Source organism: Chanodichthys erythropterus, chromosome 6 (genome assembly GCF_024489055.1).
Source record: "Chanodichthys erythropterus isolate Z2021 chromosome 6, ASM2448905v1, whole genome shotgun sequence".
NCBI classification, from domain to species: Eukaryota; Metazoa; Chordata; class Actinopteri; order Cypriniformes; family Xenocyprididae; genus Chanodichthys; species Chanodichthys erythropterus.
In genome coordinates, this window is record NC_090226.1 from 1,754,938 (window position 1) to 1,772,659 (window position 17,722).

Below are 17,722 nucleotides of genomic sequence, written 5' to 3' on the forward strand. Positions count from 1 at the left end.
GTATAAACTGTGATAATTTTGCACTGATAAGGGACAACCTAAACTACGAAAACATATTTTATTATATAAACAAATTAAAAAGGATTCATGCCAATATTGCCCCAAAAACCCACTTTTCTAGGGCATTTCCAAACTTTTGGAGGGCAGTGTATATGACATAAACTTGATGAGAAATGTTTATACTGAGATCTCTCACTTTTGATGGAAGACTTTGGTACCTTGGATTACATGAGAAACATCTGAGAAGCAGGAGAGCGATCAGAGAACAAGCGTTGAGTGACAGAGAGGAAAAACGAGTGTGGAGAAACCTTGAAAACTGTGATATAACAGCTCAGTGTTATTTTAACAAAGCTCTAATGTTCAAATGATGACGTGTTTAACAAAACACAGAACATACACTGATAATCAGAGGGAAATGAACAATACTAGCATACTGCGTTCTCCATACTGCTCTGTATATGGAAAAAAGCATGCAATGATGAACGTGCCGTTGTTGTCACATGACCTTATTACGTTTAATCTTGTGCATTTTTGTGCAGTCTCACCAAATAATGATCAAGCTGATTTGGCAATGGAGTGAAGTGCATAATGTTGCATAATGTCATCCACTTTATGCATACAAAAAGAAAACATGCTGTGCACAATATGCATGATGCAGCAAAAAAAAAACAAAAAAACAACTGGTAGGATGCCATTCCAAACATAGCGCTGATTTAGGCGTGTCTTCCGAGTTCAATCTTTTACTTAGACTTCTAACAAGTTTAATTTGCATTTTTCCTCTGATCTTAAACTAAAGCTCCATTCACAACCCAACCATTTTATTAGACCTCAGAACTGAGCTTTATAAATGAATCTTCATTCATTGAGTTTGAACTGATTTCCTGTTAAACTGGGTCACTGTTGCTGCATGAATCTCATTCATTGATTTCTGAGGCTCTTTCTCTGCTGCATTACTGCCTGACGTCCACCACTCCGCTATGAAAGTATATATTAATAATATAGTGCATGCAGGGAAATATAACATATAGGTTTGATAATGTGAGGAGAAAGAACTATGGTTTCTTTCAGCCGGCGGTCGGTTTAAACTCTGACTGATGGTGCCGTAACAACACCATAATCCCATTAACAAACTGATGTTTTAATGCTTTTAAGAAACTGGGTCTGAAAATAACCGAGAACTAGTAGCCTACTTAAAGTCTGAGAGTCGGCCGAATCGCTCGCCTCGCTGCGCTCGTGTTGAGTCAGATTTAACAAACCATTGCACTTATCACATGAGTTTTTGAGTGAATTAGAGCTCCTGTACTTTGACTTTCCACATCATTAAAATAGGTTCTGTCTCTTTACAGTGCTTTACGTTCCCCGAGCGCAGAGTCGCTCATCCGGCATGCAGAAAGTCAAAGGATTTGTGTCAGTGGCTTTTTAGCTCGAGTAATACTTCCACAGTTTAATATCTCCAAACCTCAGCGGTGACCAGAAACATCTCACCCTTCAGCTGCAAAAAGTGTTAATATGTGAATATGTTTGCATGAAACCTGTTGATTGTACTAAGCTTTAATTTCAAAGAAACACGCTGAATCATTTACATTATAAAATGGAAAATAAAGCGAGTGATGCTGATTGGTCAATACAGTGTTAAAACAGCTCTGACGTGAAAGTGGATTACATCACAGCAGAAATACAGTAAAACAGTGAAATATTATTACAGTTTAAAATAGCAGTTTTCTTTGTGAATATATTGTTTATTCAGCATCATTACTCCAGTCTTCAGTGTCACATGATCCTTCATGATGATTTGCTGCTCAAGAAACATTTATGATTATTATCAGTGTAGAAGAACAAAATTTATTTGAAATAGAAATCTTTTGTAATATTAAAAAAATGTCACATTGATCAATTTAATGTGTCTTCTTGAATAAAAAAGCATTAATTTCTTTTTTAACCCTCTGGTGCTCCTCACATGGTGGTCAAAAATGACCAAATTTTTTCTTTTATTGTATTTCAATGAAATTAATGTAATATATTTTAGTTCGATAATGTTTTTTTAATTTAATATTTAGTATTTTTAGAAGATTTTATGGTACTAAATCATATTTATGCAGTAGTTATAATCCATTTATTTACTTTTTTTTTTTTTTTTTAATTTTCAACTTAAACTATCATAAATCTAAAATGTTTTGGAGCACAGATTTAAGTTGTCTGTTTTTAAATAAAACACTTGGTAGATTATTGCTGAAGTGAAAAAACGCGGAAAAAGCGAACTTGATGAAATGAAAAATGCACCAAAACACTATTTTCAATTTTTATATGAAATATATATTTTCCAAAACATGTTTTACTTAAAATCAAAGCCATAAATCAAAACAAGTTGTGCTCCAAATTTGAGGCTGATATCTCAAAAAATGAGCTTTCAGTAAGATTTTGTTTGGCCGCAGTACCAAGTGTTTCCACAGCTCCTTATTTATTTCCAATGCGCTTATTTTTGAGCACAAGTGTGACTATTATTTATTTATTCATTTATTTTTGTTCACATAGCAAAACCTTTACCAATTTTTGTACCCTTCCGATGGTACAAAATTTAAAAAACCAAAAAATCAAAAAAACAAATAATTCCAGAAGAAAAGACATTTGATCAGCAGTGTAAACCAACCATAGTTCACCAGTCAGAAACTGCTGCGTCCCATCAGTGATGTACAAGGAAACAAAATGGCAACAAATGTTAACTTTGTGTGAATGTCAATAAAGTCTTCTAGTAAACAAACTGCAGAGTTTAAACAATTCAACAAGGACTAACAGGATCATTTACCCTGTTTTACACCCCTGACTCATTTATGCATCTCAGTGTTTATTCTGAACAGTCGTACAATGTTTGCGTGATGTCGCACACCCACAACCCAACACTGTGTGAAAGAAAACAGTATATAATGAATTTACTTAAGAAAAACCTGCACTGCACGTCTAATAACTGCTGATGTCATAATGCTAACCTGTCCTATAACTAAACAGGCTAATCTATTGAGGAATTTGAACATTTCCATGCCTTCACAGCCTATAATTACATAGGCAACACGAGTCGTGCTAGTTCTTTAGTTTGTGTTTTCTAGGCCAGTTCTCATCACACGTCTAACCTAATTTGTCTGCACTAATCAGTAAAAGTGTAGAAGTACAAGCGCTCTGTCAGGCTGAGACTTCCAGCTATTCAGAGATGGTCTCTATATCACATGCTATGAATTATTTATATATGCAAATGCACAACTTCAACATGCATATGATAAATCCCTCCCCATACTCACTGCCATTTACAATAACAGCAAACATCAGTTTTCTTAAGCAGTGAGTCCTTTTTTCATCATTCTGGATCAGATGTTCACAGATCCGAATGTTTTCCTCGTTGTTATTCCGAGCGAGTCTTTGGCTACGGGTGAAATGTTGTTCATAGTGTCTTTTGTAATGTGAAAAATGATAGCGGCCCACCGCCGAGATCTTGGTTTCAGGCGGATGCTATCGACTTACTGTGTGTTCGCTTCACTGGCTACAACAAATGAAGCTGGAGGGATGGCACACCGGTCCGATGTTTGCTGATAAGGGAAGACACGAGACACACTATCACTGACTTCGGTCCGCACGAACCTTCAGTGTGTTAACTCTGAGCTACTCCTGTCCTGTCTTTCCCCTATGAAATAAAAAACACACACTTCAAAATAGGTGAGCGACAGATGGCAGACGGCACATTTAAACCCTGCTAAATATTAACTACAAGCTACTGTTCGGCGCTCGAACTGTATGCAAACTGCAGCATGTCAGATCTGATGTTTGATTAACTATCAGGCGTTTACAGTTTCATATACTTAATGGGATAGTTCACTCGAAAATAAAAGTTCACCTTCATGTTGTTCCAAACCTGTATGACTTACTTTACTCTAAGTTATTTTGAAATAAGTCTGTGTTTTTTTCCATCCATACAATGAAAGTCAATGGTGTCCATTGTCATTTTGTACAAAACCAGTTGAAATATTATTTAACATCTTTCTTTTGCATTTTGCAAAAGTCAATCAGGTTTGGAACGACATCAATTAATGATGATGGAATTTTCATTTGTGGATGAACGGTCCCTTTAAAGCTGATGCATACACACTTTTCAATGGTAAAATAGTTACTCATATTCCAATTAAACATTAAATGATGACCAAGCAATTTGTAGTGGAATCAAACTTTGGGCCGTTTTCACGAACCATGAAAGAACATATTTGTGAAAAGCATACGCAATATGGATGCAAGTTGTATCACTAAATTGAATATAAGAATAAATTTAGGAACAATTCACGTGGATATGTTACGTTTGTTTCATTAGAGAGGTCGCATGACGCAAACGCTCATTAATTAAATCTCAGTGTACGTATACACGACAACGATGTACTAAAAACGGAAACGTTTTTCGCGTACAGACGTCAACGTTGTCAAACCAATCCCCGTTCACACGGATTCTGCGGCCAAGCCAGTAGATGGCGATATCACTTTGTAAAGAAACACTATAGACTGGACACATAATATGCATGACGTCACTGTTTTTACAAGTTCGCGGTTTTATAGTTTGATAGCGATATAGTTTTCAAAAGCATGCACTCTGAAACACGTTTTTAGGCCCCAAAAGGCTGTTGTCGTGTAAATGCTAAAATGCATGACAAGTTTTCCATTTTTAGTTGTCGTGTAAACGTCCCCTCAATGTGACAGCTCATATCCAAGTGACATTTCACCCCAAGATCAAGTGAAAAAAGTTTTAAAGAAGAAAATGAAGCCTATTTAAGATCATATGTAAAGCAATTCATACGTAAATTGTCTCATTCACACAGATCCACGAAGATGACTAAAATCACTGTATTCTGCGGCCAGGCCAGTAGATGGTGATGTCACTTAATATGCATGTGTATGATGTCATTGTTTTTATAGTTTACGCAGAGACAGTATTATTTTCAAACACTTGCACTTTGAAACTCGTTTTCAGGCCCCCAAAACGCTGTTGTCGTTTAAATGAAAATGCATAAAAAGTTTTCAATTTTTTAGTTGTGTAAACGGACCCTCAATGTGACAGCTCATATCCAAGTCACATTTCACCCCAAAATCAAGTGAAAAAAGGTTTTAAATAAACAAAATAAATCATAGGATCATAAAGATCATATGTACAGCAATTCATATATAAATTGTCGCACTGAATTGAAATGTGGCAACAAATTAATGTAGAAGCAATTCATGCAGACATTTGTACATACAGACAACAACGTTATCTGGTAAATGTTCACACGGATCCGCGAAAACGTCTAAAATCGCTGTATTCTGCTGTCAGGCCAGTAGATGGCGATGTCACTTTGTAAGGGAACTATGTAATATGCATGCACATGACGTCACCGTTTTTATAGTTTACAGGTGGTAATGGTATCGTTTTCAAACACTTGTACTTTGAAACTCATTTTCAGGCCCCCAAAATGCCATTGTCATGTAAATGAATGGCCAAAATGCATAGAAAGTTTTCCGTTTTTAGTTGTGTAAATGGCCCCTCAATGTGACAGCTCATATACAGGTCATGTTTCACCCCAAGAACAAGTGAAAAAAGTTTTAAATAAAGAAAATGAGATCATATTGAGAGCATATGTACAGCAATTCATACGTAAATTGTCCCACTGAATTGAATATGGCAACAAATTAATTTAGGAACAATTCATGCAGACATTTGTGGTTCATTACAGTGTCATTACAGACGCCACATCGAGTGAATCTCAGGGTACGTCTACACGACAATGACGTACTAAAATATGTTTTTCGCATACATACGACAACATTATCTGGTAAATGTTCACACGGATCCGCAAAAACGACTAAAATCGCTGTATTCTGCTGCCAGGCCAGTAGATGGCGATGTCACGCGTGTAAAGAAACCATGTAATACACATTCGCATGACGTCAATGTTTTTAATGGTATAATTTTCAAAAGCTTGCACTCTGAAACACGTTTTCAGGCCCCTAAAACACTGTTGTCGTGTAAATGAACAGCCAAAATACATAAAAAGTTTTCTGTTTTTAGTTGTGTAAACGGCCCTCAATGTGACAGCTCATATCTAGGTCACATTTCACCCCAAGATCAAGTGAAAAAAGTTTTAATTAAAGAAAATAAAGCCTATTTAAGGATCATTAAGATCAAATGTACAGCAATTCATAACAAATAAACAAATAGCCAACAAATAAAAAAAACAAAAACAAATGACGCACTTTGAACAAAAGAGCATAGCGCTTTTATAATTATTAATATCAAGTCCTTTACAAATAGTCTCCGTGTACAGCAGCCGTTTGCATGGCAAGGTTCACAGAATTCATCATACATGTGCTGCAAGCCCTTACGGATCCGTCTCCCATGCCGAGACAGAGATCAGATATTTGAGATATGTTCTTCCGTCTCTTCCGCCAGAGATCAGATCAGTCTTAGAATTTAAAAAAAACATCTTTGAGACAAAACACAAATGTATCAGTTACGGATTAGTTTCCTTTTAACTCGCATGAAGTAGTGCATATCGAGCGCAGTAAAGACCTCGCAAAGGCATGTAACCAAAAGATTTTCATTACAGATAATGAATTTTTTTTTTTTTGCCAATGCTCATTGAGTGAATCTCATGACAGGGTCACATTCCACCCCAAAATTGAAGGAATTTTTTTTTTGAAACACACTAAAGCCTATTAAACATTGTGACATTTTCATGATCATTTTGCACACAAATTCTCACCAACTAAACTTTTACTTTTGATTTTTCATTGATTCGAATTACGGTAATTAATTACAATTAAAATAATTGTATTACAATTATTTTATTTAAATCAAAATAAAAATTCTTAACACTGTTAATTAATTTTCATGCAAATAATGTTAATGCAAAATATGATTTCTTATTTTTTATTTTGGGGTAAAAATTTCTGAGATTCACTCTATTAGCATTTCCTATGTATTTAGCTGTTAATATTGATGCTTCTGAAAAGGTACTACAAACCACATATCATTTTTTTTCCAATTAAACTTGTTTACTTGTGGATAACAAGATGATAATGACCTGCATAGGGAGAGAACATCATGTTGCATTTATACTGTTCTACAGAATCTACACAATGCTAGAAGTGTCTATTAGCAGAAGAGTAACAGCCTGTTTAAGTCCTGACCTAAGTGTGTTGGTTTACCAAAAAAAGAGCACTAATTGTTTTTTCCAGGAGTAATGAGCAATTCAAGTGAGTTGCCTTGCTAGGGAAAGACTGTGAGGATGGGTTTGCGTGCGAGTGTGTGTCAGTCTCTTGCACGGGGCGGTTGATAATATTGTTGCGTCGGTCGAGAGCGTCGAGGTTGTCCGTCTCCTCCTCTTCGAAATTCAAGGGAATTCTCATAGTAAATGTCTTCGTCATCCTGTAAAGAAGTTACCAGGACATGAGTGACTAATGTTACTAATAAACGCAAGTGTACTGCATCAGTCATGGCAAACAGAAGACAGACTGGTCTTTAAATAAATACAACACAGCCAAACTGTAAATTTGGGAATTTGGAACATGCGTGTCTTTAATGGACAGGACTCAACATTAACTTGTCCAGGACAAGTGGATTTTCTGAAGGGGCAAATGAAAGAGAATTTGTAGCCCGATTAAACTGCAATAACAAAAAATAACTAGGGAATCACCAAAAAGGGAGAATGACATTTAGTGTAAATGGCGATCTATAGAGAATAATAATATAATGTACTGACGGTAGCAAGATTGCGCTGTCGAGGCTCGCACAGCCTCTCGAGGAGAAATCGAAACAAATGAGCGCAGCACACACAATGAAACTCAGTTAACGTACTAAAAATTCAAAATGTGGAGTTTTTATATTTATAACATATGATACAGGTTAAGCAACATGACACGACTTCCTGAATACCATCACGACTGAAAATGTGACACTGATTTCATAGACAGTTCAATAAACAAGTAATTAAATCACTTACATTTTAGGCGCAATATTGAATGTTTTTGTTCTATTTTAGCAGCGAAAATAGTTCTAAACAAATAATCTCACAGCAACACTCAACCATGTTTCATCAATGAATAATTCAGCGGTTGAGTGAAAGATTCAATGACCCATTCATAAACAACTGCCTCATTCTTGAATGAATGAGCCATTTGAACGAATCGTTTGAATGAATGACTCAATCATTTAAAAATATGTAAAGGCACATTATGTAAATTTTCACCGCTAGAGGTCGCCTATTCAAAACAAAGCCGTAGCTTGATAACACTGAGACTGAGCACAGAATCACGGGAGATGTCGTCTTCAGCTCACAGCTGGTGGAAAAGAATCGGGATAGGACTCCGGCAGAAATCATGGTGAAAACATGCAGCGCGGAAAATGGCTAAACGTGTTGAGCTATATAACAATGATTAGTTTTCTGTCTTTAAATGTATCCAAACAGTTTTTCCCTTGTCTAATAAAAAATGTAATATATTAAAGTGTCTTTGGTGTTTCCATGGTTTCTACAAAATAAAACCGGGTAATGCGCGTATGATGTCATTGATAGGCAACGCACGGACATGGTCCGAGTCCTGGTTAAAATTGCTTATTTCTCTGGATTTAAACATTCTTGGAAACATCTGGGATAATGTAAGTACACAAGTCAACAAAATATATGACACTGTTCTAGTGGTTTTTGGATATTTTAATCCAAAAATCTTACATATTGTGCCTTTAAGTCACTTTAGACGCAATATTGAATGTTTTTGTTCTATTTGTTCCAAACAAATAACCATAGCGCATGCAACACTCAACCATGTTTCATTCATGAAAGATTCAGCGTTTTGAACAAATTGGTTGAGTCAAAGATTCAATGACTCATTCATAAATAACTGCCTCATTTTTTAATGAATCGTTTGAATGAATGACTCGATGACTCACTACTTAAGACGGTCACTTGTTTAATGTTTATTTTCTTGTTTGGAAGCATCATTTTTTACCCCCAACACTTCTTATTTGTATTTTCAAAAAATATTTAAAACAATTTCATAACATTATTTAATGCAGCGCAGGGGGGGGCTTTATAAAGTAAAAAAAAGTTCACAGTACATCACAACTGTGCATATTGCCACCTAGTGGACACTTCTGTCTCAACATTCACCTTGCCCATGCGCTGTTGTACACGCACCGCCCGCGCGGACACTCAAATTAGGCTGCACGCGGACTGTGTGCTCGGACCGTCCCGATGACGAAAATTATGTCATGTGGACAGTGTGCAAACCGTCGCAGAACGTGGACGGCCGAAGTATAATTTGGGTTTAAAGGATCTCAGGTGATCTGATTCTTACCCAAACATCCATGTGCAGTGGTTTGATATTGTGAAGCAGAACTTCTTCGCAGTTGCCGTAGTCACTGAACACGACCACAGCCGTCGAGCCCGAGGGGTGGACGGCATCGATGCTCGCCCGATAAAACTGCCATAAATAAGCAAGATATTACACAAAATGGAAAATGCAACAAAAGCGTATAATAATAATAATAATAATAATAATGGAAATTACTGACCTTATTGTCTTCCCAGTACAGTGCGAGACATTGGTCACCTGCTTTCCAGTTTACGTAATTATTTGTGTCGGCGGGCTCTCTCGGACCTTTGATTGGGCCGGATCTCTTTTTGGGGGCGGAGTTACGCGTGTTGGTTTGCTTTTGAGGCGGGCCTGAAGACTGCGGCTTGATTGGACCAGTCCGTCTGTGTTCTAAATCTCCATTAGGGAGCTGCGTGTTTGAAACCCCACCCACTTTGATGAACTGGCCTGATCCCGCATCCTGCGAAAAGTCTTTTTTCATTGCATCTTGGGAACGCTCAAAGTACCCTGAATTGGGCCTTTCTGGCCTGCCTTTCCTTCTGTTGTTTGCCTCATATCTTCCTTTAGGATCTGAGCCTGACGCAGCAGGATTTGAGGATTTAGGTGCCGCGGATCCGTTTGATTGGTTTTTCCTAAATGAAGCAGGATCAGACCGTCCTGTTCCATTCTGCTCTTTCCATCCACCATTATGGGGTTCCTGCTGGAAGCCCTTTGATCCACTATGTTCCTTTCCTTGCTGTTCCCTGGACTTCCCTGTCGAGGAAGAGGTGTACGAGGAAGATGCAATTCTAGCATCTTGACTTTCATTCTTCCATCGCTCTGATCCTCCTCTTCCTGGTCGCTCTCCGTCCCTCCATTTCTGTGGCTGGGAGAAGGTGGAAGAGGCTGGGCTAGGTTTAGGGAAGTCTCCGTCCTTCTGGAAACGGGGAGGCCTGTCGTTTCTCTGCGGCCTTCCCTCATTTCGAGGAGGGTGTTTGGACGGGGCACCATCTCTGGATATTTGATCGGTGTTGGGGAAAGTCATCTTAGTTTGGTGGTCTTGTAGTGAAGACTGGTTCTTTGACTCTAGCAGGTTAATTATAAGAAAAACTTGTCAATTGCTGCACAATTTGGGGAAAAAAATCATTCCAAGACTTGTTTAAATGATATAAATGCATGTTTGCTGTATGCTGAGAGCAGATTTAAAAGAATGGCCGCATTTACGTCAGATGGTTTAAGTGACCCAATTCAGATTTTTTCCTCCATGTGGCACAGATCAGATATGATGCAAACATGTAAGCAGAAAAAAGCACAAGGATTCCGATATTCTCAGATCAGTTTCATATGGAAGCTTGTTGCGTGAGAATTGCATGATATAAAATCGCAATTGCGAGTTATAAAGTCAGAATTGCGAGATATGACAATTCAGTAACACTATACAATAAGGTTCATTAGTTAAACATTAGTTTAATGTATTAACTAACATGAATTAACCATGAGCAATACATTCCTTACTGTATTTACTAATCTTTTTTAATGTTAATGAAAATGAAAATACAGTTGTTCATTGTTCATTTTAGTTAACAGTGCATTAACTACTGTTAACAAAATTTGAATAATGTATTAGTAAATGTTGAAATTAACATTAACAAAGATTAATAAATGCTGTATTAGTGCAGTTCATTAGTGCATGTTAACTAATGTTAACTAAAAAACCTTTTTGTAAAGCATTAGCGGCAATTCTGACTTTTTTTTCTCAGAATTGTACACAAACTCGCAATTTGGAGTTTCTCGCAATTCTTTTTTTCCTTCATGATTGGACTTTATAACTCGCAAATGCGACTTTATATGTCACAATCCTGAGAAAAGAAGTCAGAACTGTGAGAAAAAAGTCAGAATTCTGACTTTATATCACTCAATTCTGACTTTATATCAATCAATTCTGACTTTATATCAATCAATTCTGACTTTATATCATGCAATTGCGACTATATTATGCAATTCTGACTTTATAACTAACAATTCTGACTTTATATCATGCAATTGTGACTTTATAACAATTCTGACTTTATATCACTCAATTCTGACTTTATAATGCACTTGCAACTATATTACACAATTCTGACTTTATAGCGCAATTGCGACTTTATATCACACAACTGTGAGAAAAGAAGTCAGAACTGTGAGAAAAAAGTCAGAATTGCTACTTTATATCACTCAATTCTGACTTTATATCATGCAATTGCGACTATATTACGCAATTCTGACTTTATAACTAACAACTGTGAGTTTATATCACTCTATTCTGACTTTATATCAATCAATTCTGACTTTATATCATGCAATTGCGACTATATTATGCAATTCTGACTTTATAACTCTCAATTCTGACTTTATAACTCTCAATTCTGACTTTATATCATGCAATTGCGACTATATTACGCAATTCTGACTTTATAACTAACAACTGTGAGTTTATATCACTCTATTCTGACTTTATATCAATCAATTCTGACTTTATATCATGCAATTGCGACTATATTATGCAATTCTGACTTTATAACTCTCAATTCTGACTTTATAACTCTCAATTCTGACTTTATATCATGCAATTGCGACTATATTACGCAATTCTGACTTTATAACAAACAACTGTGAGTTTATATCACTCTTTTCTGACTTTATATCACACAATTCTGACTTTATAACTCTCAATTCTGACTTTATATCATGCAATTGTGACTTTATAACTAACAATTCTGAGTTTATATCACACAATTCTGACTTTATAATGCACTTGCAACTATATTACACAATTCTGACTTTATAGCGCAATTGCGACTTTATATCACACAACTGTGAGAAAAAAGTCAGAATTTACGAGATAAAAATCTCAATTATCCTTTATATTTTTTATTCTGTGGCGGAATCAAGCTTCCATGGTTTCAGGCTTCATTCATAAGTGGAAATAAATTTGATATGAATCAGAAACGTGCATTTGTGTCTGCCATGTAATCGGACAGATCGGAAATTCCCGGGACGTGCATCATTGAAAAAGTGACGGTGGCGAATAACGTCACCCACTGCGATCACATGACTCTTTTCAATGGAGGACGAAGACTCAACCCAATGCTCTGCTGACCTTTAAAGATGGTGCGGAAAGCAAAAGCTTGTATGATCAAATCGCGTAATTTTTACTTCCTTTTCAGCCTAAGCTTTTCTGGGTCAGAACATCTATTTTGGGTTGTTTCTACAAGTGAATAGTGTAAATGCAGATATTGTATATGGGTCACTTTTAAAAGAAGACATAAGCTGGTCATCAAACAAATATATAGTCACTTATTAGCAGTAAACTAATGGGAGCTCGACGCGGCTAAAGTGCTGGCGTTCTCAACCCCTGCTTCTGACACATCACCCAAATAAAAAAACGTATAAGTTAATGCTGATAATTAAAATGTCAAATATCGTATGATTTATCGGCCCACCACTAATAGAATATTTCACTATTTGCAAAGAAAAACCTCCAAAGATAACTCAAACTGAATAGCCTGTTGTTTTGCATATCTTCAGTGTCTTGCAAAATGAGTGCCACGTCATGCATTCAAATCACTTTGTTGAGAAATGCGTCAGAAATAATAAGTGGTAATAACTAAAAGTTCATTCAAAAACCCAGATAGTCTTTTCATAGAAATATCAACTAATTAAATGCAGGATTCAGTGATGATGCAGTGCTCTTCAAAAGCACAATAGCAGTGTGTTTCAGGTCATTCTGACTCAAAGCAACACACTGAATGTTAAAACATCGGCACTGAAAGAGCGGACAAACGGTTTCTCCACATATTAGCCCTGTCTGTTTTCTCCTAAAGCCATATGTCAGGCAAAGCTTACCAGCCACAGAGACTTATCTAAAGCTGACTAATAGAAGCGCCTTCATTTGGGACTGGCCATCTGTTTGACGCCGCACAGTTCTGCAGCCCACTGGGATTCGAACATAAGAAGAGATTAAAAATCCTGATACAATGTTCCCATTATTAGGACATCTTCCATTGCACATCCAGTAGGAAGGAATAAAGGATAATAAACTCACAGGCTGATCATGACTTTGAAACCAAGCAGGGTCTTTTATCATCCCCATTTTGCAATAATGACGAGCTAACTACATTATCCAATTTTTAACACAGATGCTTACAAAATAAATAAATGTAAATTAAATATTTATTTGAGCTGGAAAATCAGTGAAACTATGTGAAATAGGAAAAGGATGCAGAGTTATAGACTACTTTAATTACTTTAGAAAGTTGGCACAGAAAAAGTTTACTATTCAGTGTTACTGTTAATTAAGAGAATTTAAAACTTATAAGCTGATATAAAATATAAATAATAGATTAAAAACTATTAAGCAACTAACTTAAAAGTTGAAAGGCCTAATAATGAAATACAATTATATTAAATCTAGTTATTAAAAAACACTAACAAAATGTATATAAAGTTACAAAATCTTAAACAATTTAACAATAAAAGCTCATCAGGGTTCCTACTAATTTTCCATTTCAAAATTCCATACTTTTCCCGACTCAAATAATTTCCAAACCTCTCTATAAATCTTTCAGACCATATTTAACATGAATGGTTCATTCAGCATTATTTTCAATGACATAGTATCTAGTACAGGCATCTGTAAATATTTTTATTTTCATGCTGGTTTTATCAAAGTGATATATGAAAAGAAGAAAGCTGAAATGCTTTATTGCAGTGAATGTGGTTTGACGTCACACCAAACAGCAAAGTCTCAGATGACTGTTTGTTTCTTTGCTGGTTGAGTAAATATTCTTTTAGTGAAGTTCAAAAGAGACAGTTTTGTGTGATGAAAATGTGCCTTGAATTCATTCAGTTGTGTTTGACAATCACTAAACTTTTGCCATGAAAACACTCTGCTTGTTTGATAAATTTATTTTTAGTCTTAATTGTATATTTTAGAAAACTGAATAGGTGCAATAGTCTGAAAACACAATGTTTTGTCCATACTTAGCAGTGCTTCCCACAGGTTTGAAATATACTTGTGGTGGTAGCCGGGCGAAAAATCCTCCTATTACCCACAGCACAAAAATGGTCTACTACATGTGACAAACAGATAATGTGTGATTTTTAACAGTATTTTTATTTAATTGAAATTAATTTTAATTACATAGCATATTACATTTAATTACATACTAACATTATGCATTGTAAATTATGCAAAATTACAGCATTTAAATGGTTCACCTTTTCCTATGTTCTCCTTGCTGTCATATAGCGTCTCTCTCAGTGAATGGGACACAGATTTTACTAGTAAAATTTATAAAATGAATAATGTGTGTCAAATAATGTGAGACTACAATAATTTACTATGAATAATAAATCAAATTAAATACAATTTATTGTGTAACCAAAATACCAATAATGCCCAAAAGAAAAAGAAAAAACTTAGCGTGTGACTTTTGATTATAAACAAGACTGAAATACACAGGTACTCTTATTTTGAAATGTCTGTACTCTTGCAGGCTGATCCTTCAGATTCTTACAATCATCTAAAACATTTTATAAAAAGGCCATAATGTAGACATTGTAATATTTCTTCAACTTGAGTTCATTAGCAATCGCTTGGCATAAATCTGCGCTTTTCATTGATTAAGAATCACTTTGAAGCAGACTGAAGCGCTGTTACGCCAGCGCCACCTAGTGACTTTGCAAAATGCAGCGCACACGTAACGAGCAGGTATGAAACGACTAGTTAATCGATCGTGGATGGTTTCATTATCTTGCGCGGATATAAAAGTATAAGAGGATAAAAATAATAAAAGCAAAAATGTGTCTCCAAATATACCTGGGCGGCCGTTATTATACGTGGGCGGCCCGCCCAAGTAAAGTCTATGTGTGGGAAGCACTGCTTATACAGACCTAGAAACAACTCAAATCAAAGTCAATACTTTTCCAAACTGCGTAAGAACCCTGTATAATAGTACATAAACAACACTAAACACTGTCACTATCTGTTTCCAATATTGGCACCAATAATTTAAAGAAGCCCTAATATTGGCCAGATTGTAAAGCACTACAAAAACATAAAAAGGTCAAATAAATTCAAAGTACCGTCAATGGAGAACGTCCCCATTTTTGACTCCAGGAAGTCGAACAGCGTGCTGGGCCCAGATGGTCTTCCTCCTGCTTCCTCATCCTCATCTTGTCTGGAGCGTCCCCTTCCACGACCCTTTCCTGTCAGAAAACAAACAAACTGTCAAATTAAAAGGACAATTGAAGTATTATTAATAAATTAAACAATTAAAGCCTGGTTCAGTATTTTCTGTGCTTTCCTCTCTCCTTTGCTTTCCGTATTCAGCAACGTCCTGTTTCGTAATATTTCCACTAGTGTTGTCAAGCAATTACATTTTTTATCTAATTAATTACGCAATATTAGGGCTGAAACGATTCATCGAGTCACTCGATTAACTCGATTACAAAAATTCCTCAAGGCAGAGTTTTAGCCTCGTTAAATTGCTATGATGCGCACTATACGCACAGGGATCTGATTCACACGGACCATTGTTCATGTTCAGGAAGGACACCATAGCGCGTGACATTTTGAATTTAGTTGGCGCGATGACGGAGAGTAAACATAGATATGATGTTTAGCTTTGATGTTTTTAAGTAGCAAACGTATTTTAAGAGAGTATAGCCTAAAAAAAAGAACCCCTTCACACACACACGCATGCACCCTCGTCTCTCTCACGCGCCAGTTAGACCAATCGTGGCAATGCATCACATATGCTTAAACTTTTTATGTAGCCACGCAACAATAATTTCAGCATGCATTCACTGAAAACACAGGGACGTGATGTTGTGACGCGATTTTTCGAACGGATGCTTCACCTAAAATGCACCGGAATGCAAGTCAAATGCAGCGTTCTATTGAAAATGATTGTATGTAGGCTATTTCTGCCAGACCAAACTGCAATGAAGCAACTGGTCTGACTGGGGCGTCACTCTTCCTCACACACGGCATGGGTTTTTGTTCTCAGGTCGATAATTTGCAGAAGGTGCAATCATTTTTTTGTAATGTTGTATTAAGAAGACAAAACTAAGGCCAAATGGCCTTTACTATTTAAGTTTGTATTCATAGTTTTACATGTTATACATGTTTTACAGTAAGTTGACTTAACTGTATTGTTATATAATTGTTGGTGCTGGCACTTATAAACACTAAATGGGTAAAAATTGCAATAAAAAGGCTTAGTTTTGGAGCCAAATGTTGGAGTTGGAACCAATACCTCTGCTTTTTTTAAGAAATAAAATCCAAATGCTAGATCATTTTATAGCCACATCATTTTCGCTATACATTATTTGTTTTGGCTGTAAAAAAAAAAAAACTAAAATCTGATTAATCGATCGATCAAGTGCTAGATTAATCGATTACATAAAGAATCGATAGCTGCAGCCCTACACGATATGGCAATCTAATTAATTGCATATTAAATATAGCTGAGAAATAACCCCCAAAACAACATTTAAAGTCATTATTGTGTTAAATGAGAAGAGCATCAAACGCTTCAATGGACACGAGGGTGAGTAAATTATTTTTTGGGGATTTTTTTACTATGCAAATATGACATTTTTTTTTTTAAATGAAATGTTAATCTAAATAAGGAACTAAAACTGCCAGTAGGTGGCGGTAAATTACTAAATGAGTAAGTCATTCATTTAATTAGTTCAAACAGCTGATTCATTCAGGAATGAAGTGAACGTTTCTCTTTATGAACGGGCCACTGAATCATTGATTCACCCAATTAATTCACTCAAAACAGATTCATTCAGAAATGAAACACTGCAAAAGTTGAGAAAGCGGACAATATAGTGTCTATAATATTGTATAAAATCAATATCACATTTGCACTCGTGCTATTCGGGACAAAAACAGCACTCGTGTGATATTGCTCAACTATATCATGATAAAAATATGAGACAAAAACTCATCCAGGGGCATTTTTGCCCTGATATCTTGAATTTTAGGGAGTTGTTGGCTCTACTTCATGTTCGTTACCAATCAACTTCATGAAATGTAAGATGACCTACGTAGGTCTGGAGCGGGTGCATTCAATTCAGTGTTGCCAAGTACGCGGCTACTTTAACACTGTTGCCGCAAGTTGTTTTTTATGTCCGCGGGTTGAAGTGACCCCAAATAACATGATATTTAGCCCTTGGAATACAAATTTTACCAAAGGAACCCTGGCAAAATGCAGATTTTACCCCCTGAAACGTGATTGGGCTAGTATTGAGTAGCAATTGGGTGGCACAAATGACATTTTGGGAAATAATTATAATGCAGTTTGTGTGC

At 36.1% G+C, this 17,722-nt stretch overlaps 1 protein-coding gene across 2 annotated transcripts in view; it reads right to left on the reverse strand.

The window, feature by feature from the left end:
- Positions 1 to 572: 572 nt before the first annotated feature.
- tdrd3 (tudor domain containing 3) overlaps positions 573 to 17,722 on the reverse strand; it is a 34,107-nt gene continuing 16,957 nt past the window's right edge. Inside the window, exons 10-13 of one of the 2 annotated variants that reach the window (XM_067387685.1) lie at positions 15,484 to 15,606; positions 9,575 to 10,440; positions 9,358 to 9,483; positions 573 to 3,670 (exon numbers count right to left, since the gene is read on the reverse strand). In XM_067387685.1, coding sequence (XP_067243786.1) covers positions 3,638 to 3,670; positions 9,358 to 9,483; positions 9,575 to 10,440; positions 15,484 to 15,606 — 1,148 coding nt within the window. In that variant the 3' untranslated portion in view covers positions 573 to 3,637. Of the gene's footprint in view, positions 3,671 to 5,020; positions 7,433 to 9,357; positions 9,484 to 9,574; positions 10,441 to 15,483; positions 15,607 to 17,722 lie in introns of those variants that run through there. The other variant, XM_067387684.1, reaches the window with a different exon arrangement.